Raw genomic sequence first — 26,377 nt, 5'->3', positions numbered from 1 at the left:
TAACAGAGAAAGTAAAAAGGTTATTAGTCCTTAATTAGGCAAGCACATTGGGGTGAAAAGCACAGTGGTTGGTGAGGGTAATGAAGTGGAATCTTAGCATATCTATGTCTGATCTCTTGTGAAGAAGCAACATCTTCTTTCATTCAATTATTACATCAGTCCCCACTCCTATAACCCTATATCACCTCACCACCACACCCAAACCAAATTTGCCAACTAATTATTAACATTGCTTCACCGTCAAAATCACATGTATATATATATATAATTTAATTTTGATATACTTTTAAAGAGTTTTAAATAATTGTTTAATTAAATCAACTTGGGTTAGTCGAGTGGTCAGCTCACTCGTCCACTTAAGCAAGTGTCGGGGGTTCGAATTTCGCCTTGTGCATGCAGCAATCCATTGGCCAGCGACAGACCCTTAAATGGAGCTCAGATCCGCGACGGATTAATCCTTAACCTGTCGGGTTGGGGGATACCGTGGGAAACCAAAAAAAAATAATAATAATAATTGTTTGATTAGATTTATGTGTTTAGATAATTTTTGAAGTAATAAATTTAAAAATTAATTATTTTTATTAGAGTTTAGCTAACATGTGTTCTAAAAGCACATTATACATTTATCATGAATAGAAAAATCTAAATGTTTTTATTTAATAAAATATAAAATAAATATATTAAAAACTTAAATTTTATATTTTTAACAAAAAAATTTAATTTATAAAATTAACATGTGTTTTTAGAACATAAAATAGATATTTTGTCGATATAACAATACATAATTAATTATTTGTATAAAACTCTTATATAATAATAGTATGAAAAAGGATGGGAAAGTAAAATTTTAGTTAACTAATATTAATTAATTTTTTATTTTAAATTCTAAACATTTTTATCTTTTAAAAAGACTTTAAAATTTAAGATTTATAATTTAATCCGGGCATTTAATTTTTCTAGTGCTTGAAGCCAATATGATTAATTAATAGTATCATATCTTTTGGTTGAACTTGACCTGAATGTTGAAAAATTGATTAAAAATTATTCAGCAAATCTCAAAATGGCATAAAAATGGATAAAATAAAAAATAAAAAATAAAAATAAGGGCGTTACCATCAAAACGGCGACAGAGTTGGAGAGGTGTTGCTGCTGCACGTGCATTTAGAACAGTCAAATTTAGATTTGTACTTCAACTCCTCCTTAATCAACCTTAAATTTTATAATGTTTTATGTTTGGATCCACAATATATATGAATCCATATAATTTTTACTTTTTAATTTTATTCATCATCTCATCCAATAACAAATTATTTTACTTTATCTTTTGAAAACTGAAACATATATAGAATATCCAAATTCTTATTAGCAATCGATAATATATTAGTATATTACTACTAATAAATATTTTAACCAAAAACTTGTAACAATTTCTCCTGAATAAATTAATGTTAATGTCTTTGGAAAGATGTACATATTGGTCTGGTCCAGTCCCACGTGTGGTGAGGACTTTTGTAATTATAATAAGAAGAGTGATAATGAGGTGGTTTTGGTTTTGGATAATTGGATGGGTTTAATTAATTTAGGTGCATTGAAAAGGAACCTGTCTATGCTTAGTGTATAACGCCTCTCACATCACATTCATATATATATATTTTTTTCCTTTTTATCAATATCTCTCAATTCCACATATCAAAGATTGATTTATAGATCAAAACTCTTTTAAAAATTTATTATTAACCAATAAATGATTGCATACACAAAATTAGATTCAAAATTTTTAATAGAAATGTTTAAATTTAAACCGATTTAAATTAAACCGCTTATTTAATCCAATCTAAACCGAAAACCGATTAAAACTACACTAATTCATATTTGATTGGATTCTACTTTTTGTAAATCGCTAGATCGGATCGGATTTCGGATCTACTTTTCATAACCGATCCAATCCAATCCAAATCACACAATGTGTTATAATATTATTATTTTATTATTATATTTACAATTATACTTATAACATGTTCAATTGTTTATACATTTTTATATTATTCATGTATTATTATTATTTAATAAATATTTTATGTTCAAAATATTATTTATTTATTTATTTTAACTAACCTATAATTTTATTTCTATTGTTATGTTATCGTTGGCTTTTTTAATATATTGTTGAGACTTGTTATGTCATTGTTGATTATTTAAAATTTGATGTTGAGACTTGTTATATATATTTAATTTTTTTAATTTATAAAACCGCAAATCCAATCCAATCCAAACCGTTTGAAATTGGATTGGATCGGATCGGATCGGATTTTTTTAAAAGTATCCAATCCAAACCGCACTGCAATTAAAATTAGTGTTCAGATCGAATAAATTTTTGACTCAAAACCGATCCAAACCACACCGCGAACATCCCTAATTCTCAACACTTATTTAAGTAGATTAATAAACTAATTACTAAACCAATTAAAAACTAATAACACATATTAATTAAACATGTATTATTAAAATTAATAATTGATTTTTTTAATAAAAAATATACAATATTAAAGTTTTTAATATTTATATATATTTATTAAAAAATTAAAATCTTTCATTAATAATAATATTAATACGTGCCTTAAAATACATGTTAGATAAACCTTTTATTTTAAAGATATATTAATGTTGTTAATTAAAAAATTTGTATAAAAAATATAAAATATAATTTTTTTTAAATTTATTTATTGTTTATTTGTTTCGCAGAAGTTGAATTCCAATTAGAAACAAAATTGAGTGAAGCCACCCTACCAATGCAATGCAATAGAGTGAGACCAAACCCTCAAATTGCTGAGACATTTAATAGCCACAATTAGTATTCGTGTTTTCTGGACCTCAAATCTAACGCCCTCAAAGTTAGATATAAAATACTAATCCTCTCTCCATGTCATAATAGTAGTAGTAATATATTTCTTTTCAAAAAATTTATACTATTTTAGGTTCAAATAATTAAGTTTTTGGTTTTTATAAACTATTTTTCTTTAGTTTTCCATTTAATAATATTAAAAAATATCTAATCTCTATCATTAGTTTATTTCATTAAGTGATGTTGCCACGTGTTAAATTGTATATTTTTTTATTTGAATTTTTATAGGATCATTTAGTTAATTATTAGAAAGTAATGCAAAAAATTGAAACAAAAGTTGATCTTTAAACTTTTTGTTTCAAATTCTTTTGTCTATTAAATAAAAAAAGAAAAATATTTTCACTTAGTATAAAGTCACCAAATTCTAAAAATAATAGAGTCTAGCTTTTTGATCAAATTTACCGAAAAAATTACATTAAGATCTTACTTTAATTTGTTTAATATTCAATTTTTTGTCACATTTTATTATTTTAATATTCTAAAAATATTTATCTCAACATCTAAATCATTTGAAAGCATTTTCCATAGTTTAGTCCTCTCATTCCTATGAATTGATCATTTAGATAGGTAGCGTTTTTTCTGAGATATTGAGACAGAGACTGAATATTATATTTGTTGGTTACTAAAATTTTTGTCTCTCTCCCTAAAATTTTAGTATTTCAGTAGACGCAGTGGACTAAAATTTTTAGAGATAGAGACTAAAATTTTAATAATATTTTATATTTAAAATATCCTCATTTCAATTAATTAATTCCAATTTTACCCTTTGTACAAATTAAATTAGAATTTCATTCTTATTTCAATTTCTGTCTCCCACTTTACACCAAACAGAATATTAAGATTTATTTCAATTTCTGTCTCTTAGACTCTGTCTCTCCGTCTCTGTCTTTCCGTCTCTGTCTCTCCACCAAACGCTACCTTATATTATATGATCTATAATCTACAAACTCTCTCTCTCTTCCTGGTTCTGTGTTTCATGCATTTGGTAGGACCATAAATGGTAAAAAATGTCATTTACTAATAGTAAATTATTTCAGAAAGCCTCTGCAAATATTCAACTGTTTTTCTTCCATAGAGGATGCAGAAATTGTTTCCTATTCATTAAGCAATCTTATATATTTATAGAGGGAAAAAAAATTAAAACAGAAATTTGAAAATCAAAAGAAGTAATAAGAAATATTGAAAATCATAGTACACCTGCCATTAAATAAATGTGAATCTTTAATTATGAAAGAAGAAGTTGCTACCATTCCTTAAAGCCAACTAACACAAGGATGGAAACTTAACATCTACACTATTGTAAAATGAAAAAAAAAAAAAATTATAAAAGTTTTTAAGAATCAAATCATATGTTCACTCTTTAATTAGTATATATAATGGAGTATATAATAATTGCATGTTATAAGTGTATAATAACAACAATAAAGACAGGCTTTTAAAGACTATACCATATATCAAAATTAAATAAAAAGAACTAGGGTACTTCTAGTCTAGGGCATGTTCTTTTTAAATTTTTTCTCTCATAAGGGCCTACATATAATCTAGGATTATAACTGTTGAAATAGCTCTTTCTAGCACAAAGATGCTTCTACTAGTTGCTAGCATTTTGTTTTAAATTAAATATTTTAGAAAAAAGGACAAATCGATACATGATTTTTTAGTCTGCAGATATTTAAGTTATTGAGAATTTAAAAATACATTTAAGTTTCTGACCTTTTCAAAATTTGGACATATCGATCATTGAGTTTAATTTGTCCAATTTTAAAAACTCTCTCACATGTGCAACCATATCAACCAGGTCAGTATAACGGGAGTCACGTTTAATTTTTCCGTTGAATCTGACAGACCAAATGAACACAAAAAATCAATATGTCCAAATTTTAAAAAAGTCAACGACTTAAATATATTTTTATATTCTCAAAAATTTAAATATTTATAAATCAAAAGTCAAAAATCTATTTGTCCTTTTCTCAATATTTTATTAGGCCAATGTCAAAGAATTAACTGTTGATGTAGAGCGTAATATATACTCTCATCCATTTCTAAGAAGGTAGTACGGGATTATGTAAATATTGTTAAAATTAAAAAATATATATTTTTATATTTTAATAATATTTTTAAAAGATATTGTTAAATAATAAAAATATATTATTTTAATTATAATAATATTTTTTAAAAATGTTATTATTATAATTATTATAATATAAATATACTAAAATACTCTTTTGGAATACATGTGATTGTATTATTATTGTTCGTAAATAAATTTAGAAAGTCAACAAATTATCTTGAACATAATGTAATAGCATAAGTTAATTTTACAAGAGTTATCTTCCTACTAGAATTATAATTTGCATTTTACAAGAGTTATTAATGTCTAGTTCCATTCAGATAAAAAAAAAAAACATGGCAATGTATGTAGCATGTACAAGTATTAAGGAATGATATATATCATTTGATAAATAATAATAAGAAACCCAATTTTATTAAATATTAGTCAATTATTTTTATTGTAAAATTATCTTTTTAACTTTTTTTTGAAGATTTAAAATTTAAAATTAAAAATTTCAAAAAATTAATTGGTATTGACTAAAAAATTAATTTTCTAATAATAATAATAATAATAATAATAATAATAAATGAGCTAACATCATCATATGCTAATTTCTAAAGAAAGCTACACATGAAAGTGTTATTAAATGGCAGACATTACCACAAGCTCACATGACCCCTCTAATTCTATGCATGCCCCACACAACATTAAATAATCATTATGGTCATGTACTACACATACTACTCACTTCTGATCTGGATACACTTAAGCCATTATCATAATTTCACAAATAATAAAAAAACAAATAGGGTCCAAATATTTGGTTAATATATAACCATAACCATATAGTTACAATAGTAATAATCATTGACCATGATGCTAGCTTGCATAGTTGCATCATTATTATTTGTACACTTGATAGAACAACATACCAACTTTAAATTTATATATATAAGAAAAAGATATTTAGTTCTTTTTCAAATTCAAGTCACTTTAACTTCTCAAAAATACAAATATATCTTAAGTCTTATTAATTTTTTAAACAAATATGCTAAGAGGACCAGTTTTGTTTGATGCATCAATTCCATGTTCACCACTGCGACTCCCTGTAATCCATGCCCTGCCATAAAGATTTAGATTAAGAAAAAATTTACATCAAAATTTTGGGATATTTCCTTTAAAAATGTAACTTTTTCCACTTCATGATAGATTATATTATTAGTATTTAATTTTCTCAAATAATATACTAACAAGAACAAAGAAAATATTCAATTTCAGTCCTTATCACTTCGATTCGCATTAGTAATAAATTTGAGCAGAACTTTCTCTGTTACCTTCTAATATTTTTGCTGCTTGAATCCATAAGAATTGTCAATCTTTTTGCTGTCTTCATGAATTCACTACATTGAGATGAAAAATTGATTCAATGTATATATAAGAACATTTTTGGACTAAAACCATGAATGGTAATAGTGTTATACCTGAAGGGTTCTTCTCCAATTTTCTTAACAGCACTTGTTTCGTCGCGGTAAAGAACATGGTTGAAGATCTCAGATCGTTCCATATCAAACATGTTGGCCAGTTTTCTATAGAGTTCTTCATATGAACCAAGGCTTGATAGGTCTAAGGTTCTTCCTACATCTTCTGATTCCAAGAAAACCTTGCAATGGCTAGTTTCCAAGCCGATTTGCCACGAAAACTCGGCAGCATTAGAAGCTTTTCCTGGTGGAATGTGCTGTGAAACTGCAAATTTAGCTTCACCTAAGAAGCACTTCTCTTTGATCTTAGTCTCGTCCGGCGAGTCTTTTCCGGTTCGAGAGATTTGTTGCTCAGTGAGAATAGGCTGACCAAAAAGCAAAAACTGGTGTGTCTTAACATTGTTATCAGAATTCTCCAGACTCTTGTTGGATTTTCCCATGGTGAGCAAGCATGATAAGCTCTCTTTGCTCTTATCATGGTTGGTCATGTCGCGGTTATGAACATCGAGCCGATGGATACTAGTTGGAAGCAGCCCCAACTGCAGTTTATTGCTGAGGTGGAAATCTGAAAGAGATATTCCGATTTGAGCATGCCTGGTTCCCTGTATGCTTGCGGGAGCGTTTTCAGATAAACAATACATGGGGCTATTCGGCCCGATATAATTGCCCGGAAACGTTGGTAACGATGTGAACTGAATGTCCTGAGGGAAGTCTGGGTGCTGAGGAAACCTCAACTTCTTCCTTGGTGGAGAGAATGGCGAGATATTGATGATTGGCATGTTTGATACCAATTCAACCAACCATGGACTAACTCTCTTCACATTTTGTAGCAAATCAGGCTCATCCCAAGTAACCTGCAGGTGAAATAGGAAGACTAATCAAGAAATTCTCTATGGTGTGTGAATTCAATGTTCGAGATATAACCATTCATGTGCTTAAGTTTTTGGAAGGAATGATTTCATGACATGGTATCAGTGGTTTCAATGTGTTTTATGCAATATCTATCACTTGGGAACCTAAAAGGTTTGACTCTATCCAAGTACTCCATTTCAAACATATATATACATTCACATTTTAGAACCAACATTGAGAAAGAACAATAGATCTCCAAAGACACATGAGAGAGTTAAGTTACCTGAAGAATTCGCCAAGGCGAATTCGGCCAGCGGATAGGATCAGCAACCTGAACGGAAGCAACAGTCCCCATGAACCAGCTGATCCTAGAAGAATCCTCAGTCTCAAAGGGCATCTTGAACCTCATGCCAGAACACCATTGGATCCTCATTGCATCACTCACAGAAGAAGCCTTAATGCAGAACTCAGGAGTGCTTGCCCTTGGAGAATACACAACCTCAAATGCTTGGTTCCTTGCAGCCATTGACACAGCTTCCACAACATCTTCAGCTCTCACCCTTGAAGAAGAAGAAGAAGAAGAATAAGAACACCTTCCGTTACTATTCCTTAAAAGCTTGTTGTTCTCCTCTCTCAAGAACATTGACAATGCTCCATAAGGCCCTCCATTACTATTACCATTACCAGAAGAAGCTGAACTCCACAAAGATGAACCCTCACAACCACCACCAATTCCAATTCCAATTCCCCTTTTTGCCCTCCTAATCCCAACACAAAGATCACCATTTTCAGCCCTCAGAAACACCACAGAATCACCAGCTACAAGCTTCTTCTGATTAACAAAAGTGCTCCAACCAGTTGTAAGCAAGTGCCTCCTTGGTGTACCTCTATATATATGCCTAAACTTCCATAGCTCACCATGAACATCCTTTGCCACCACCGTCTGAACCGGCGGCTCCGCCGAGTAATCGAGCCGGGGGAAGATGGTTTCTGCACAGTAACGAGGGACTGAGAAACCCCCACCATTGTTAGCATCAGATTGGGTCAAAGTCTTTGCAAAAGATGCAGGCTTTTCTTGATTCTCCACAACAACTTCACCCTCCAAGGTGTTGTCGTTTTGATCAAGCTCTGAACTTTTCAGTGGAACAAGCTTTATCTTTGCGAAAACTTCATCTGTTTCAGGGTCAGCCATGAATCTCACTGTTGCAACCCTGCAAGGGATGAGTGGTGGAACCCTCAAAGAAGGAGTTGAGAGATCAATGGCGGTTTGAGCGTGTTCTGCATGCCCTTGTGGAAAGTAGAAAACTTTCGAGTTCACTTGAGGCATCTGAACCATGGAACCTGCACACGCATGCCATAGCTGCGGATCCAAGCTCTTCTCACCTTCCTTCATTTCTCTTCTTCGCTGCAAACTCTGTTAAAACCAAAAACAAAGTTTGATCAAACAGTGTTGGTGAATGGTGAGTGAATAATGTTTCTGATTTTGTGATCCAAAATGGAATTTTCACTTTTGAACAGAGAAACAAGTGAAGCGAAGAAAACACTCAAACAGAGCATGGTAAGTATCTGAAAACAGAGTCTTTATTATTATTTGTTGTGGGTGGGTTAATACCTTAAAATGTGGCGAAAAAACTGTGTCTGTTTGCTTCCACCGTTTGCACCCAACAAAAGAAAGATAACAACTTTGACGCAAGGTGTCTCTATAAATCACGTTGTTCCCATGCGCGCCATTGACACGTTGTTGATGATGAAATGAACAAGAACAAAAGAAGGAGAAGAAGCAGAAACAGAGAGCGGTTCAGAAGAGACAAGACACTCAACAGTTTTAAAAACACTGTTTTTTTTCCTTTCAATTCTAAGGGAAGATGGAAAATAAACTAAGCCCAATGGTTTTCTTCTGGTTCACTCAACCAAAAAGTTGAAAAAGTTTTGCACTTTGCAGAATCTCAGAACAGAAGAAAACAAAACAAAAAAAAAAGGAAGAGCTTTTGAGAGTTGAAAGCAGAGAAAATCTGAGTCAAAATAATGGAATCGTGTCTTCTTCTGAAGGGTATCACAAGACCTTCATATTCATTCATTCATTCATTCATTCATCTGAATTCTTGAGATCCCAAAGAAAGAGAGAGAGAGAGAAAGGAACAAGTTTTTGGTTGTTCTCTCTCACACACGCGACAGAAACTATTAACAAAATAAGTAACCAAGCCAAACAATGAGCTCAGACAGAACTTAATTGTTTTAAATAAATAAATAATTAATTAAATATATATAATTATGAGCATATGATATTGTAAAGATGCAAGTTATTAACATTACGTGATGATATCATGTCAGAAAATATCACGATTCTTTTGGTACAAGAGCAGTGCTAGTGTTGCTACCTACCTCATAGCTGAATCAACTATACTTCAAGGACCATTAATAATTTAATATATATATATATATATATTTAATAAATAAAATTGAGGGTAAAAAACCCAATTAAGCCAAGGGCTGAGCAAAATTACCCATATCCGCCAAATCAAATAATGATACAACATTTCACCAGAACACATTTTTATATAATTCGAAACAATAGGTTTCGAACTAGATATACACGTAATTCGAATTGAGTGAATTCGAAATACTCCCAAACACTAAAACCATGTAATTCGAATCAATTAGTAACGAATTAAGCGCGAAAAAAATCAACTAATTCGAGTGAACTTAATTCGAATTATGAGAGAGAAGTTCGAATCTTATTAACTCGAATTACCAGGAGAAGGACAAGTGAGAGGAGTTCGAATCTAATCGATTCGAATTATGTGCATTTGGCTACTCTAAGTAATTCGAATTGATTCGTTTCGAATTACAATGAACTCGCCTATATAAGGAGTTCGAACCAAGTTCATTCGAATCACTTTCTCATTCTCATACCCCACCAAATCCCAGAGAAAACGACCAACATTCGGGCCGAGATTCACCGGATCGGCATATTCAGGCGATGGGGGACGATCTGGGGAGGCTTTACCGTCTGGATGGAGTTGCTCATATCGCCGGGGTGATCAACGACGAGGTTAGTGGTATCTGATGTTGCGCTGTTCATAGTGTTTTATGTTATGATAGTGGTTTTATGATAGTGGTTTATGTTATGGTGGGTTTATGATAGTGGTTTTATGATAGTGGTTTTTGTTAACGGTTTAGGATGGTGGAGACTTGACTTCCCAGATGCCCTTACGTTGCCGGAGACTCAACCGAATCAACCATGTGCACCCATTCCCAAACTCTGAACACTTTCCCACGTACCTTCGATAGTCAGACTCAACTACCTTGTACTGTACCCCTCGGCGGATGCTGTACGTCTTCACACTCAACAGCGCCTCATCTTTGTCCTGAAATTGTTGACCAACCTGGAACTCTGTCATACCGGCGGACCCTTCTGTATCCCTGGCGCCAAATCCAGCAAGCTGCCCAGGATAATCATCCTGTCTCATGGCTTCCAGGTCCAAAGATGAAAAATGGGGTGGATACTGCTGTGTGCCAGAACTAGATCCACCAGTAGCCCTTATCGGATCGCCCGCTCCAACATCATTGCCGCTTTCATCGGCGATAAGATCCCGCTCGACATCATCGTCATCTGCATCATCAAACAATCCCTCTCCCACTCCAGCCGGTGTAGGACACCGTACGTCGGTCGGAAGATGTTCCCCATATCCAACCTCGTCTCCAACATTGCCGCTGAGATCAACAGCAAACGATGGGGAGGCGGCAAGTTGGACCGCTGGCTCATACACTGGAATGGAGGAGGAAGCAACCGCAGGTCTCGAGCTTGAACCGGCCACCGTGGCTATAGTGTTGGCATTGCGGTTCGACCCACCCGAGTTTGATACCACGTCAACCAACTTTGCCAACAGTTCTGGTGTCCTCACCTCGGGAAACTGCCTACGAGAAAGAAACATGACCTGCAAGTCCTCGTCACTCCCGATGGTGAAACAATCATACTTCACCGTATCATGGAGAACCGTGGTTGGAATGCGATAGAAAAACTTCTTAACCCTTTTCACTCCTTCCAGACCAAGCTTGACAAACACGGAGCTAACGAGAGCATCGTAGCTGGTCGAGGGACTCACGACAATACATAGAGGATCCTTATCAGTGAACTTCACGCCAGGGCGAGTTTTTCTCTTAATCGATCCTCTATGGTGTACTAGCACTAGAAAACTATCCTCACTAGCCATCACACCTCTTTGTTCACAGCTCCACGAGTTCGCTGCATATATATAGAGCTCCACTCCACACTAAATCGAATCAACTTGATGCGCACCATATATATATAATTCGAATCCAATCAATTCGAATTACCAAGGAGTTATAATTCGAATCAATAACTCGAAAAATGTACTTCCACACAATTTCTTACTAATTCGAATTAATATCATTCGATTTACCATTACCTAGTTCGAATCTTATTGATTCGAATTACGTGAGATTCTGCATGCATAATTCGTTACTAATTGATTCGAATTACATGGTTTTAGTGTTTGGGAGTATTTCGAATTCACTCAATTCGAATTACGTGTATATCTAGTTCGAAACTTATTGTTTCGAATTATATAAAAATGTGTTCTGGTGGAATGATGTATCAATATTTGATTTGGCGGATATGAGTAATTTTGCTCAGCCCTTGGCTCAATTGGGTTTTTTATAGTAAAAATTATAAAATGGGCAAATCACTTATTTAAACCAAAGGGATAAAAATTACATGAATCAGCCAAGTTAAAAATTAGTTCATAAATCTATCAGTCTACATTTCTATATAGTTCGAATCAGTTTAATTCGAACTTTATTTTCATATAATTTGAATTAACTACACAAGCACACACCTACTAATTCAAATCAACCTGATTTAAATTACACCACACTAATTCGAATAAGTGATTTGAATTACATACACATACGTACACATAGTAATTCGAATTGGACTAATTAAATTTAGTCAAATTTATTAAATTATTTAGTTCTCAAAATTCAACCGATAAATTAATTTAGTTCTCTAATTTTAAGAAGGGCTAATTAAATTTCTTAAATTGATAATTTGACTCAAAACTCCTAAGAAGTTATTGGAGTTCAACAATCTTGTAAAATTAATTAGGGCATTGATTAATAATAGATAAATTACTAAAAAAATGTTTAAAATTTTATATTACTTACAAAAATAACTTAAAAATATAACAAAAATAAAATAGTTTTAAAGCTTTTCATCATAATTTTATATGAACAAAGAAAACAAAATAGTAGTGCGTTACTATCACTGTAAATAGTTACTTAATAATGATTTGACACTTTTCATAATTTTATTCGTTAAAGAAAAACCATCTTTATAATTAACAGAACAAGACAACAAAAAGTATGAGTTGATTGTGAAATTCTTAACTATACAATGATTCTTTGTTTTTATTGAGAACAGATAGCAGTGTTTCATAATTTCATTTAATTTGCTACCAAGCAAAGTGGGTTGGGGAATATATTGTCAAGAAATAACAATTTTTGAAGCTAATTATTCATGAAATTGTAACATGAATGCCACCGCATGCTTTTTCCCACCTAATGTATTTTTTCTCTTTTTATGGAATTATTCCTTTTTCCTTATTATTAAATGGAAATATTCCTTTCTCAAAGGGAATAATTGATTAAAATATAGCACCTCACCAATATAGCACCATGTTGGTAGAATTTATTCATAATATATTTTACCTGATTAATTTTAAAATAACTATTTATATAGCTTCTATACAACAATGACTAAATTTGTTTTTAAGGTAGCGTTGTTTTAAGGAACTGGGACAGAGATTAAAAAACTGAGACTCAGTATTATATTTATTGGTTTAGAGACTAGTACTAAAATTTTTATTTCTGTTTTTAAAATTTTAGAATTTTAGTACTTCTAAAAAGTGGGGACACAAGAGATTGAAATTTTTAGAGATAGAGACTGAAACTTTAATAACATTTTATACCTAAAATACCCTCATTTCAATTAATTAATTCTAATTTTACCTTTTGTACAAATTAAATTAGAACTTCATTCTTGTTTCAATTTCTTTCTCCCACTTTACACCAAACAAAATATTGAAATTTATTTCGGTTTCTGTCTCTCAATATAAGTCTTTCAATCTTTGTCTCTCTATCAAATACTACCTAAGAGTTATGTAACTTATTGTATTCTCTTAACCAAAAAATAAAATGTAAAGGCTATTTAAAATTATTTTTTATATTTTATTTAGTAATAAATAAAATAATGTAAATTCTATTCTAAAGAAAAAGGAAATGGTAAGTTAGTACTGGTTAATTAATTGAGTTTGATGACATAACAAATGGAAATTAAAGCAAAGCATAATCTGACAAAAGATAATAGTAGGCAGTCACAAAAAGTTTGAAAGAATATTATTATTATTATTATTATTATTATTATTATTATTATTATTTTAAAATTTTCTGATGAGAATCTTCTGATGCCTCGCTAATGCATGCAAAAAAGTTCATCAATAATCAAATAGAGTCAGCATTGCTCTAAGTACGTACAACACATCAATGGTGATGAAGAATTAGGTGACGAGTCAGACACTGCCACCTTTTTTTATATATCTACTCGGAGTCATTGGTACTGTACTTAAAGTTTCGTGTTTAATTTTTTAAAAAGGTCAAAAACAAATATTTAATATTTAAAAAAATAAACTATTTAAAAGATATTTAAAAATTTATATTACTGATAAAAAAATTTAAAAATATGATAAAAATAATTAAATATAAAATATATATTTAAAAAATTTAAATTTTGATACAAATTTTTATAATTATTATTATAAAAATAAATCTTTTTATCCTTAAATTTGGTAATTTTATATAAAATAAATTAATAATAAAAATAAAAATATTAAAAAAGTTATTTTTAAAAATTATAATTTATATTTTTTTAAAAGATTTTTTATTTAAAAATAGATATTTTTAATATAATAAATAAATAAATATTTTTATATTTTTATACTCAAATATAATTATTATTAGATAAAAAAATTATATGAAATATTTCAAACATAAAACTACTTTTTTTTTTAAATTCATAAAAATTCATCTGAATAATAAGAAATAAGAAAGAAATTAATTTATACCATAGAATAAATAAGAAATTTTCTATGGTATAATATAACAGGGCAGGAAAATAGTTGAAATATATGTGAAATTAAAATATATATGCAATATCTCTTACAAAAAATTAAATGTACAAAACTAAATTATTGGTGTTCATCATGTTAACACTACTTCATTAACTTAAAAGAATTGAGAAACAATAAAATCTAAACCTTTTAATCATATAAAATTTGATATATTCTTATGTCATAAATTATATACTCTCTAAAAAGTAGAAATGCAGAAATGATTTATATAAGGAAAGGTATAGTAGAATTGTTGGATAATAATTAATAAACATTATTATATGGTTATTGACTTGGACATAGAACATGCATGGAGACAATTTAGAGACGAAAATTGAATGATGGAAACACATGGAGAGCAAAGAATGAATGTAGAGAAGAAAAATGTATAACACAAGGTAGATAGATATATAAATAGATAGAATTGAAATTTAATGAGATTGAAGAACCAAGCTTACTAATCTTATATATCTCCTCATCAAAGGTCATACTCATAAACTTAACAAATGCCCCATTTTGCCGTCCCACATTTGACTATACATTAGTACTATATACTTTGCTGTAATTCAAAAATAAAAACAAAATTAAAAGGAAAACACTAATGTATTATTCATTCATGACAATGCCTACATTAATAGTAATCGGTTGGGATTTTTATATATATTTTAGTCCATCAATTGAAGCTAATTAAAGCAAAAATTTAAGCTACAATTCTAGTATATTTTGATGGGTTATGAATTAGGTTTTGCTAACTCTATTTTTTTTATATAGAGTAAAGTATTGTTTTTGTTCCTAATATTTAAAGTTATTTTTAATGTTTCAATTGTCTTATTTAAGTCCCAAACATTTTAAAATTGACTCAATATTGTCCTGCTGTTAGGGATCCGTTAACAGAATTAACGGCGGGACAAAATTGAGACGATTTTGAAACGTTAGGGACTTAAATAGGACGAAAATGTTGGGGACAAAAATGATACATAGAAATAAATTTTAATTTTATCCTTCAATAATATCAATTTTTTACTATACATAGTATTCAATTTTTTTTAATCACATCTAAGTAAATTACACTTAATCATATTACTTTCATTTTAAATAAATTATTTTTTTTATAATTTTACTCTTAAAAATTTTAGTTATCATGAAATGTTTGTAGAATGACTAGTATATAAACTTGCAGAAAAAAAATATATATACAATAAAATATAAATTATACTTTTTGTCTCTAATGTATCAAAATTTTTTAAAATTATAAAAAAATAAATTTATTTAAAATGAAAGTAATGTGATTAAGTTAATTTATTTAGATATAATTGAAAAATAATTGAATACTATGTACAGTGAAAAATTAATATTATTGAAAGTTAAAATTAAATTAAAATTTATTTTTATGTATCGTTTTTGTTCCTAACGTTTTCATCCTATTTAAGTCCCTAACATTTCAAAATCGTCTCAATTTTGTCCCGCCATCAATTCTGTTAACGAATCCCTAACAGCAGGACAACATTGAGTCAATTTTAAAACGCTAAGGGCTTAAATGGAACGATTGAAACATTAGGGACAACTTTAAGATTTACCCCAAACGTCAAGGACAAAAACTATATTTTACTCTTCTATATATTATAGTAAATTTCACTATCTTACGAATATAATAAGGGGAAAAAAGAGGAGTCAATTAACTTACTTTTACTATTAAAAAACATTTTCAATAATTTAGTTTCAATAATTAATAATCAATACTAAATTATATTTTACTTACTTGAATATCATTATATTCAATAATAATAATAATAATAATTATATTCAAAATTTTTAGATTGTTGATGTATTAAAATTTAACTCTAAATAAAATTATCAATAAAAATAACATAAAACGGAGGCTTTTTTTTCTTCTATATATAAAACCAAATACAAGTTTAAATAAGTTTGAAGAAAACTACTCGTGATTGTGATATATTGAATTCTACGAGAAGATTTATTAATTAGGTGTATGCACTTTAATTTAATTAACGTGGACTATCGTATGCTATTTACATGAATTTTGGTTAGCATTGAATGAAGAATTATACTTACTTTGTATTATTGGCCATGATATTGGGGTAGCATCGGAAATTAAAATGAGCAACAAATAAATGTTTCTAATTAATGGCAAGTTTGGGTGATTAGGGTCCCCAAAAATTGACAAATCAACTCAACTTTCGCTCTTTGTTGGGATTTCGTTTTCTTTTGCTACATGTGTTTTGTTATTTTTTTTTTTTTAAATCTCGACAACTGAACTTATACTATAAATTTATATTTGTTGTCACGTTTTTAATTAAGTCATATATACGTATTAATAGATTATGTATGTCTAAGCATAACATTAATCAAGTAGGAAAACTTATATCAAAGGGAATAATGAGGAAGCTAATAATGATTATTTGATTACTCTCTTGTTGAATAGAAGCCACGACAAACAATAATAATGAGGAAGGTGATGATTACATGGATCAAGTGGTGGATCGAGTTGGCGAGGCATCTAATCAAATACATAAAGGACCACGTACTTAAAACACTAAATAGGACTTATTATTAGCAATTCTCAATTGGTCCATTGCACTATACTACTTAATTACCTACTTAATTTCATCTATTATGGTTCCATCTCTACCACACAGTTGCAATGTTGAGTCAGCAGCATATGCTATGTTGCTACCCAATTCATCTCTTATGTTTATCGATTCGGTTTATCTAGTGAATTACTAGTCCGAGTTAAGTAAGTGTTGGAGTTTAAATTTCGTATTGAGTATGCAATAAATCTATTAGGTAGTGTTTGGTGGAGAGACAGTAACAGAAAGACTGAGATTGAGAGATAGAGACTAAGATAGCTTTTGGTGGAGAGACAGAGACAGAAAGATTGAGACTGAGAGACAGAGATTGAAATAAATCTCAGTATTCTGTTTGGTGTAAAATGGGAGACAGAAATTGAAACAAGAATGAAATTCTAATTTAATTTGTACAAAAGGTAAAATTGGAATTAATTAATTGAAATGAAGGTATTTTAGGTATAAATTGTTATTAAAATTTCAGTCTCCATCTTTAAAAATTTTAGTCCCTTGTGTCTCCACTTTTTGGAGGTACTGAAATACTGAAATTTTAGAGACTGAGACAGAAATTTTAGTACCAGTCTCTGAATCAACAAACATCATACTGAATTCCAGTCTCTCAGTCTCTGTCTCAGTACTTCAAAACAAACGCTACCTAAGAGACAGATATTGAAATAAATCTCAGTATTCTGTTTGGTACAAAATGGGAGACAGAAATTGAAACAAGAATGAAACTCTAATTTAATTTACACAAAGGATAAAATTGGAATTAATTAATTGAATTGAGGGTATTTTAGATATAAAATGTTATTAAAGTTTCAGTCTCCATTTCTAAAAATCTTAGTATCTTGTGTCCCTATTTTTTGGAGGTACTGAAATACTGAAATTTTAGAGACAGAGATAGAAATTTTAGTATCAGTTTCTAAATCAACAAACATGATACTGAGTCTCAGTACCTCAAAACAAACGCTATCTTAATAACCAATAATAAACCTTTAAATAGAATTTTAATTCGCGATGAAATTAGTCGTTGACTTACTAGGTTTGGAGGATATTGAAGGAAAAAAAAACTAGGTACATATATAGCTTTATTTTTTTCTTTATTTGCATAATACAAGTTGGTTTAAGGCTTCAATAACATGTGTTCACATACTAGAAGCAATAGGTATCCACCCTGGTCCAATGTAATCAGATCAATTCAAACTTCAAAATACGAGGTCGATTTTGTTTGGGATTAACTTGCTCCCCACCTTATATGCCATATAATTATACATTTATTTATACGTATAATTTTTTTTTTCAACTTGTTTAATTTTTATTTGAAATCAATTATATTAAGTATATACAAAAAATTAATCATTAATTTAATTATTTATAAGAAAATATATAAAATAATATAAATAAATAATAATTAATTTAGTGATTGATTTTTTTATTGTAGATCTAACATTTTTATATTTCAAATTATGTAATAAAGTTCAAGACATATTCGAATATGTCCCAACTCTACCCAACCCACTGGCTAAGAAGTGTAATAAGTCAAACATTGACGAGGAAAATTGTGTTAGGATTAATGCACGTGCTTTCATTTTTCAATTCTATTCACATGTTATGTAATAATCAGCTAGAGACCTTAGACCTTAGGGGCTTAGAGCATATATGTTTATATGTACATAGTTGTAGGCATTAGGAGTAGTGTGGTACATGCATGGTCATCATTGAAACTAAAATTAGCATAACAATAAGTAGGGTGTTCATGGCCCGGATCGGATTTAAATAGATTCGGACTCGATCTTAAAAGGAAAGCTAAAAGTGATCCGAAATAAATCGGGTTAAATCGGATCGATCTGATATAAAATTAGTATATATAAATTTATAAATTTTATATATTAAAATAGTAAAATTTTATTTTTAAAAATTAAATTTAACAAATGTTATATTCTATTTATATCAAAATAAATTATTTTTAAACACATAATATCATATAATATAAAAAATATTAATTTAAATATAAAGATATAATATAATATTATTAATTTCACTCTAAAATATATATTTTTATTGTAAAAAATAACTTTTGAGTTAAACCTGGTGACCTAAAATATAATTCGACTCCGATCCAAAAATAACATAGATAAAAATAACAAACTCAAATCCGATAAAATATGTCTCGGATCCAGATCAAATTTTAGGTCCAGCCAAATCTTAAACACCCGAACAATAAGATTATTCAGTTTACAAGTTGAGAAAATAACATAAGAAGAACCCTAAATTAAGAGAAAGTAGTATTAGTAACATACACATTTTTTTTTTTAAATTAGAAGTGAAATTTAAATCTACGATCTCTAAATGAATATAAAAAAATTATGACATTTGAACTATAATTGATTAACTAGTAACTTGCACATGATGTACATAATAGTTAGGAGCATGTCATTAGAAAAAGGCAACAGAGTCAACAAATTAATTAAGCTTTGCTTTAATGGTAGCCTATGAGATATTATATGATGAGGGCATGTTTGTGGTCATACTAATAATTATACTATCTACCCCCACACTCAAATTTTCTATCAAACAGCTATTTATTGATGCTTAAAAAGCACTTATTAGCATAATAATAGTAATAAAAATAAAATTTATATCTTCAATATATTGCAAAATATTATTAAAAAAAACTTTTTTCTAATATTATTAGAATTGAGATTGAACAAATCTAAATGTCTAACTTAACTTCAAAAACTAGTTTATGGGATGATGAATGTCTTATAAATTATTAAAATCTTATCCTTGAGATATATAATATGGAACTTGTAATCTTTCTTCACACCGAATAATCATCTGAAACGTGAATATTTATAAGTAGGTAACCTAACAACATTGAATGAAATAGTAGTTAACTCATTAGTCCGCTTAAGTAAATGTTTGAAGTTTGAATCTTGCCTTGTGCATGCAGCAATCCATTGGCCAACGACAAACTCTTAAATGGAGTTCCAATTTGCGACGGACTGCCTGAAGTTCTAATCTTAAATTTTAAACTTCATACTCGACTATGACTTTTTCCTTGCTTGTCATGAGAGTTCCTAATACAATTTTGTATTGTATTTTCTATTTTTTGGAAGATGTTTTGTATTGTATGTTAAAGTTAGATAAAATTCTTCTCGAAAGGGAAATGAGAAAAATTCAGAGGCAGATTCTCTATAGAAAACCACATGCAAAATTCCAACTCTCATGAAGAAATTACTACCAAGAATACAAAACATGTTAATCTTTCACCTCACATGGATCTAAAATGGACATAACATAATATACTGAAAATGAAGCTGTAAAAGTAGAGGCACCATTCAGGACTACAGGTCAAAAAGCTATGCATGTTGTCCTTTCTACACACTTGATCTGAGTTCTTCATGTCCTTTTACTTGCAGCATTCAATTTCAAGGATTCTTTATCCACTAATCCAATTTCACCTCATTGCTTCACCTGCTGTTACTTGATCCGTACTTAGAACTATGCTTGACTGGTTCGCCGGCTTCGCCTCCTCCGCGGCGAAATGTACTCAAACACCACCTTCATTCTATTCTCTCCCTCTTAAATCTCACAACACTTTGTCCCTGAATGGCAATTTACCAGCATGAAGTAAAAAAACCAGTGATAGTGTGTTAATACATACTACCTTTAATCCTACCAATGAATTTTTACATATAAACAAATGATACTAAGCAATGTAAGATAAAGAAAAAGAAAGCAAATAAACAAGATGGATCCTGTTTAAGACTACTGTTTCTTCCTCAACAAATTCCAACATAATATTAGCTAAGAAGGATTTTTAGGGAAGGTGTCATGATGATTACAACATAGAAGAACCCTTAAGAGTCTCTGTCGCAGTTCGGCTCCTCATTTCGATGACCTTCCTGTGAGAGTTCGAGTGCAATGATGGTACAAACGTAGGGCTAGCTGCAGGCCGGTATTCAGGGAAGAGCCGGCCGGACCTATACCGAACCCCACAAGCATTGCAAAGTGTCTTTGGACCCATGGGTCCTTCTCTCCACTGCGGCGTAGATGTCACCTCACAATGCATGCATTTTCGGTGGGTAACTGATCCTTGCAATGCAGATCCCTTCTTCTCAGTATGATCTGAAAGCAAAGGTAGATCCTTACTCCTCTGCTTCTTTTTGAGACTGCTTATTAATTTACCATCAGCTTGTGTTTGTAAATTTGATTCAGATAAATCATTTGCCTCACCTTTTGGGGAGTTAGAGACGAATGGAACAGATAATAGCAAGCTGAAGCTTGAGAGAGGCCGGCGTTTGCCTCGAGGACGCTTTACCGGGATGACAGGTAGATCAAAGTTGGAGTTCTCGACCGAGGAGGAACTACTGCTTTCAAAGACAGACACAGGGCTGTAGGTTTGGAACTTGGGCACCCTTTTCCCATTAAAAGAGACATTCTGGTTCCGAATAGTATTGCCGTATGTAGGTCGAGCAGGATCGGCCACCTGTATTATTACAGAAAACACATCAATGCCACAAATTGGATGTAATAATTATAGATATGTTTACATGAGGTGGAAAATGGAAATATAGCAATCCACATAGATTCTTCCAACAATCACATCTTTACTCCTCCGAGCTAATCACACATGAAATTAATGCTTCCTGCTTTAAATTGCGTATATACGCATGCCGACAATATGTGTAAGCACTTATCAAACTAAAGCATGTAAAAGACACCTCACTAGATGCAAATTTTCCAGGGTTTGAATTGGAGGGAAATGCTACATGCTACTCATCATTACTGTACTTCCATGCCAAACACAAGTACATCCATCTACTTTTTACTTATTCATGGAAGAAAACTTTACATCTTCTGTTCCATGCATAACATCTATTTATGATGCATATAGCTAGAACACTTCTAACTTTTAGGTATGGCACCTCAAACTCTCACTTCTTGAGACAAGACTCTTCCAAAACATGGAATGGGTACAATTGTAAACATGAAACAAAGATTTCCATGGCAGGTGGCAACAACTACAATTCAAAACAATAAACATGTGACAAAATCTTTAAGTTGTTAACATACTACAAAAGTACAAATTAAGCATTTGCAACAAGTTCAAGTATTAAACTTTTTTTAAATAGAAACACACATTAGCATCTTAAGCATGTCAATTCAAGGTAAATCAGAGTACCATTGTAGAGTGTAGACCAAAGTTATTCAAAATAAATAAATAAATCTTCTCTTTTATCCACAAGTTTGTTTCTACATCTTTCTCCAACAAAGTCAGAGGACTCTTCAACAAAGGGGCAAGTCAATGAAAGTAAATTTTGAAATAAAGCCCTCTCTTTTGGGAATCACAAAGTCAGAGGACTCCTTTTTTGTGTTTTAATATCCTCTGTCACCTTACTTGCTCATGTTTTAGACTTGAATTACCAGTATTTCTTTTCAATCTGACAGTTCTTGAACAACATCATCGTAGTAATTCGCATTTGCTGCTAAAAATCCAACTAATAGAATTATGTAGTTGTCTAAAACTCTAAACTGATATGTCGACATTTGAGACTTAGCTGTTCGATTATGAAAGTTACATTCATTCAAAAGTAATGATCCTATCAGATGAAACAGCCATTGCAAGTAACTGAACTTGAAAAACAGGATCAAATTAAAAAGAAGGCCTTGTGAAAAGGGAACGAAATATCACACTACTTGAAACAACTAAGCATTAGCATCCTTCAATGTTGATATTATAATCATGTCGCTTCAGCTTCACACGATAGAATTATATGTATGTAACTAATTCATGTATTAGAAACCGGACAAGTAAATTTTAGTTTTCTCCTACATGATTGTGAGAGGAAAAAGACATCTATTCAGAGTAACTGAGCAAATACTCACAGGAGTAGAGATACTCCTCCCAAGTTTCGGATTCTCATTCTCAGTTTTATCACTCAGTCCGGATGGTGATACCGAAAACACACCAAGAGATGGCTCTTCAAGTTGTTTAAACTGAGCACCCCAATCCTCCTCCACAGCATCATCTTCCACATCTTCTATTGGGAAATCAAAAAACCCCACCACATCAAAAGCTTCATCCGATACCCCATTCAAATTGTTGTCCAAAAACCAACAATCCTTCATATTAGCAATATATACTTGAACTATATCCTGTGTTTGAAATTAAAATTAACAAAATCCTCAGTAATTAAGTATTAAATTATAAAAATAAATATGAAAAAAATGTGCAATTCCCTAGTCACAATGAGAGTATGTGGAATGCAACATAGGCATACCCACAAAGCAAAAAGCTTTCAGCTACACACACCCTCTATCCTTATCTACTAAATGTTAATGGAAAAGTGAAACAAAACCCAAGAGTATAACATTATATTGAACTAGCAAGACACTATCAACAAACAATCCAAGAAGCCTAACATTGTATTGAGCTATCAGTACAATACATACATACCTCTCTCTTTGGGGAAAAAATATGCAAAATAAACATACCCAGATAAGAAAATGAACATAAAAAAGCAAAATAAATATGAAAAATGAAGAGGGGGCCAAAAAGTTAAGACCTTTGGGGTTCAGAGAGTAAAGTGGGTGGTGCAAGTGCAAGTGCAAAAAAGGAACTTGAACATTTGCAGACACTCACAGAGGATGATGAAGTTGCTGGAACTCAACCAAGGTGAGATTTTTTTTCTTTTTTTCACTCCGAATCTTTCTTTGTCTGAATACTTTCTTTTAAAAATGGAAAATTTGCAACATGCGGCGGCGCTACCATGCGGAAGCCCTCATCCTGTTCTTGGAATGTGTCTGTAGTGATATCTCTGAGCTGTCCGAAAGTCTTTAGTTTTCAACTGCGTTTATATAAAATTAAATTAAAATAAATAATTAAAACATTTTAAAAAAATTAGAGCTTGCTTCAATTGTTTCCTATTCCCATGTGATATGTCTCTACTTTTCTGTCATTTTCATGGTGTATATATATATTTTTTATTCTTAAAATTAGATTTAAACTGCGCCGTGCAAAAAGAAGTACAAAAATCAAAATTGTAATCTTGTGGTAGAAAATAAAATAATTTAAAAATGTCTAGTCAAGTGTTTCTATAAAATTATTTAGTCCAATTTTAAAATTTTATTTATTTTCTCTAAATAAAAGTCGTTTATTATTTATAAAATTTATTTAGTCCAATTTTAAAAAATATATTAATAAATGTAATCTTGCTCAAATTCTATAGCATTTTTAGTATAAGAAAACTCAAATGATGACAATTAAAAATGAAATTTATCCTTTTTTTTTTTAACTTCATTCATTTATGAACATATAAGAAATTTTCGGTTTTTATACGATGTTTTTAGTCTTTACACCCATAAATATAATTAGTATTCAAACTTCATTATAAAAAATCTTTTAAATGAGTATGATATATTGCTTATTTGAATGATATTATGATTATTACTTCCATATATAACCAGATATGGCAAGGTGGTTCTATGGATAAATTAGAATGATATACTGTGTTTGTTTAGAAGTCATTATTTTGATAAAAAAAAGATTTTTTTTTTAATAAAAAATGATTTTATTTTTATTTTTTAGCGTGTTTGACAAATTTCGAGTAGTAAAAGTAAAAGTACTAGAAAAATCAGAAAAACATCTTTTTTGAGAAGCTGTAATTTACATCTTTTTTTAAAAGATCTTTTTTCTTTAAAAAAAAGATGTTTTTTATGTAATAAATAAACAAAAAGTACTTTTATATTGTTATATCCAAACATAATTGATAGATAAAAATATCTTTTTGCATAAAATACCCTAACATAAAATTACTTTTATTTTTCCATAAGATCTTTTAAAAAAAGATAACTAAAAAAAATATCTTTTTAGAAACTCAACCAAACAAGCCCATTATCTATTCGAATTATTCAAGACTATTAATTCCTTATATGACTATACACGGAAAACAATTTTATAAAAACTAATTAGAATTATAAAATTTATTTTCCAAATAGTTAGTTGCAATATAATGATATGAAATTGACTATAAACTAAAATGTATGAAATAAAAACAAATATAAGACATCAAATATATTAGAATTTAAAATCTTGATATAAATTAACATTTTTCATGATATTCTTTTATATATAATTTAATGTGAGAAATTAAGAGATTGATGATAAGTTAATTATATAAATATTAATTTCTATTACATTATAAAAATAGTTATGTAAATAGATTGCTAGAACTTAAACTAAGTCTATCAATTACCAATAACTAAGTTGCTAAAAAATTATAAAATTTTTAATATGATAATTTATATTCAAGTGTCTAAAAGAAGGTCAGATTGAATTTATCAGTATTGATAAAAATAAAAAAAATATAAGTTTAACAAGTTAAAATTGGTAAAATTGCAAAAAGGATAATTAAAGTTTGTAGCTAGAGTTTATCACAATTATGTCATATGTTGGCATATTTATAAAGCAGTAAAATAAGTTACTATCTTGCTATGCTAGAACCTTGTAGAGATATGAGTTGGAGTTGTTAAAAATAACTTAGGGATTAAAAAATTAATATATTCAATTATATAAATAAATAGAATAAATTATCATTTGTATTCATGAAAGATACAAATCCTGACAAATGTATCCATATAAGAATAAAACAACAATTGTACCACGGAAGATAGCTTCCGTGTGCCAAGAATACCCTAACGGACCAATTGTGTAACCAACGTCCGGGTACTTTTGGCACACAGAAGCCATCTTCCGTAGTTATAATTGTCATTTTATTTTTATATGGGTATATTTGTCAGCATCTGTATCTTTTATAGGTACAAATGATAATTTATTCAAATAAATATTATAATAGTATCATTCAAGTGAAATTTATGAGTAATATGAAACTATATTAAGAGTTTTTACTTTTCTTTTTATTAAGCGAGCTAATCGAAAGTAAAAATATATATGTATTATTATTATTGTTTTAACTTTTCTTTTAGTATATTATTATGTTATTGTTGGAAGAACATTATATTGAATTATATTAAATTATTGTTGAAGTATTTATTTGAGTGAATGATCCATGATAAATTAATTATGAGTATGATACTTACATATATGCTCTTTCCTATCTCGTTAGTATTGAATATTGATATGACATTTAGGTATCATTAACTTATTATAATATTATTTTAATCTTTTTTTATATATTATAATAAAATGTAATGGTGTCTTTTACCGTTTGTATATTTTACATGACAGGTTTTAGGCCATAAATAATTATGGACGGATCTGAAGATTTGATCATTTGAAAGAATAATTATAAATG

At 29.8% G+C, this 26,377-nt stretch overlaps 2 protein-coding genes across 5 annotated transcripts; both read right to left on the bottom strand.

Moving 5' to 3' along the window:
* Positions 1-5,761: 5,761 nt before the first annotated feature.
* On the bottom strand, positions 5,762-9,692 carry LOC112736499 (auxin response factor 10). Its single transcript, XM_025785990.3, has 5 exons — positions 8,898-9,692; positions 7,569-8,699; positions 6,437-7,287; positions 6,290-6,355; positions 5,762-6,075 (listed from the first exon to the last, which is right to left on the bottom strand). Exons 2-5 carry the CDS (start codon positions 8,676-8,678, stop codon positions 5,994-5,996), a joined length of 2,109 nt encoding a protein of 702 aa, XP_025641775.1. The 5' UTR covers positions 8,679-8,699; positions 8,898-9,692; the 3' UTR covers positions 5,762-5,993.
* Positions 9,693-20,227: 10,535 nt separating this feature from the next.
* LOC112736498 (GATA transcription factor 11) lies at positions 20,228-23,912 on the bottom strand. Of its 4 annotated transcripts, none has more exons than XM_072211031.1 (5): positions 23,707-23,912; positions 22,950-23,219; positions 21,297-21,549; positions 20,906-21,188; positions 20,228-20,665 (listed from the first exon to the last, which is right to left on the bottom strand). In XM_072211031.1, exons 2-5 carry the CDS (start codon positions 23,190-23,192, stop codon positions 20,650-20,652), a joined length of 795 nt encoding a protein of 264 aa, XP_072067132.1. In that variant the 5' UTR covers positions 23,193-23,219; positions 23,707-23,912; the 3' UTR covers positions 20,228-20,649. The 4 variants fall into 4 exon arrangements, with proteins under 4 accessions (XP_072067132.1, XP_025641774.1, XP_025641773.1 ...); XM_025785989.2 differs by having other exon boundaries at positions 23,630-23,909; XM_025785988.3 differs by having other exon boundaries at positions 20,906-21,549.
* Positions 23,913-26,377: the final 2,465 nt, after the last annotated feature.

Source organism: Arachis hypogaea, chromosome 13 (assembly GCF_003086295.3).
Source record: "Arachis hypogaea cultivar Tifrunner chromosome 13, arahy.Tifrunner.gnm2.J5K5, whole genome shotgun sequence".
Lineage (NCBI taxonomy): Eukaryota > Viridiplantae > Streptophyta > Magnoliopsida > Fabales > Fabaceae > Arachis > Arachis hypogaea.
Note: the sequence above shows the minus strand (reverse complement) of the source record. Positions and strands in the feature narration are given on the sequence as shown.

Coding starts and splice junctions, on each gene's coding strand:
- LOC112736499 (XM_025785990.3), bottom strand. CDS start 8,678: ATGAAGGAAGGTGAGAAGAGCTTGGATCCGCAGCTATGGCATGCGTGT. Junction 7,288..7,568: donor CGCCTTGGCGAATTCTTCAG/GTAACTTAACTC, acceptor TTTCACCTGCAG/GTTACTTGGGATGAGCCTGA. Junction 6,356..6,436: donor ATTGGAGAAGAACCCTTCAG/GTATAACACTAT, acceptor ATCTCAATGTAG/TGAATTCATGAAGACAGCAA.
- LOC112736498 (XM_025785988.3), bottom strand. CDS start 23,192: ATGAAGGATTGTTGGTTTTTGGACAACAATTTGAATGGGGTATCGGAT. Junction 21,550..22,949: donor GGAGGAGTATCTCTACTCCT/GTGAGTATTTGC, acceptor GTAATAATACAG/GTGGCCGATCCTGCTCGACC.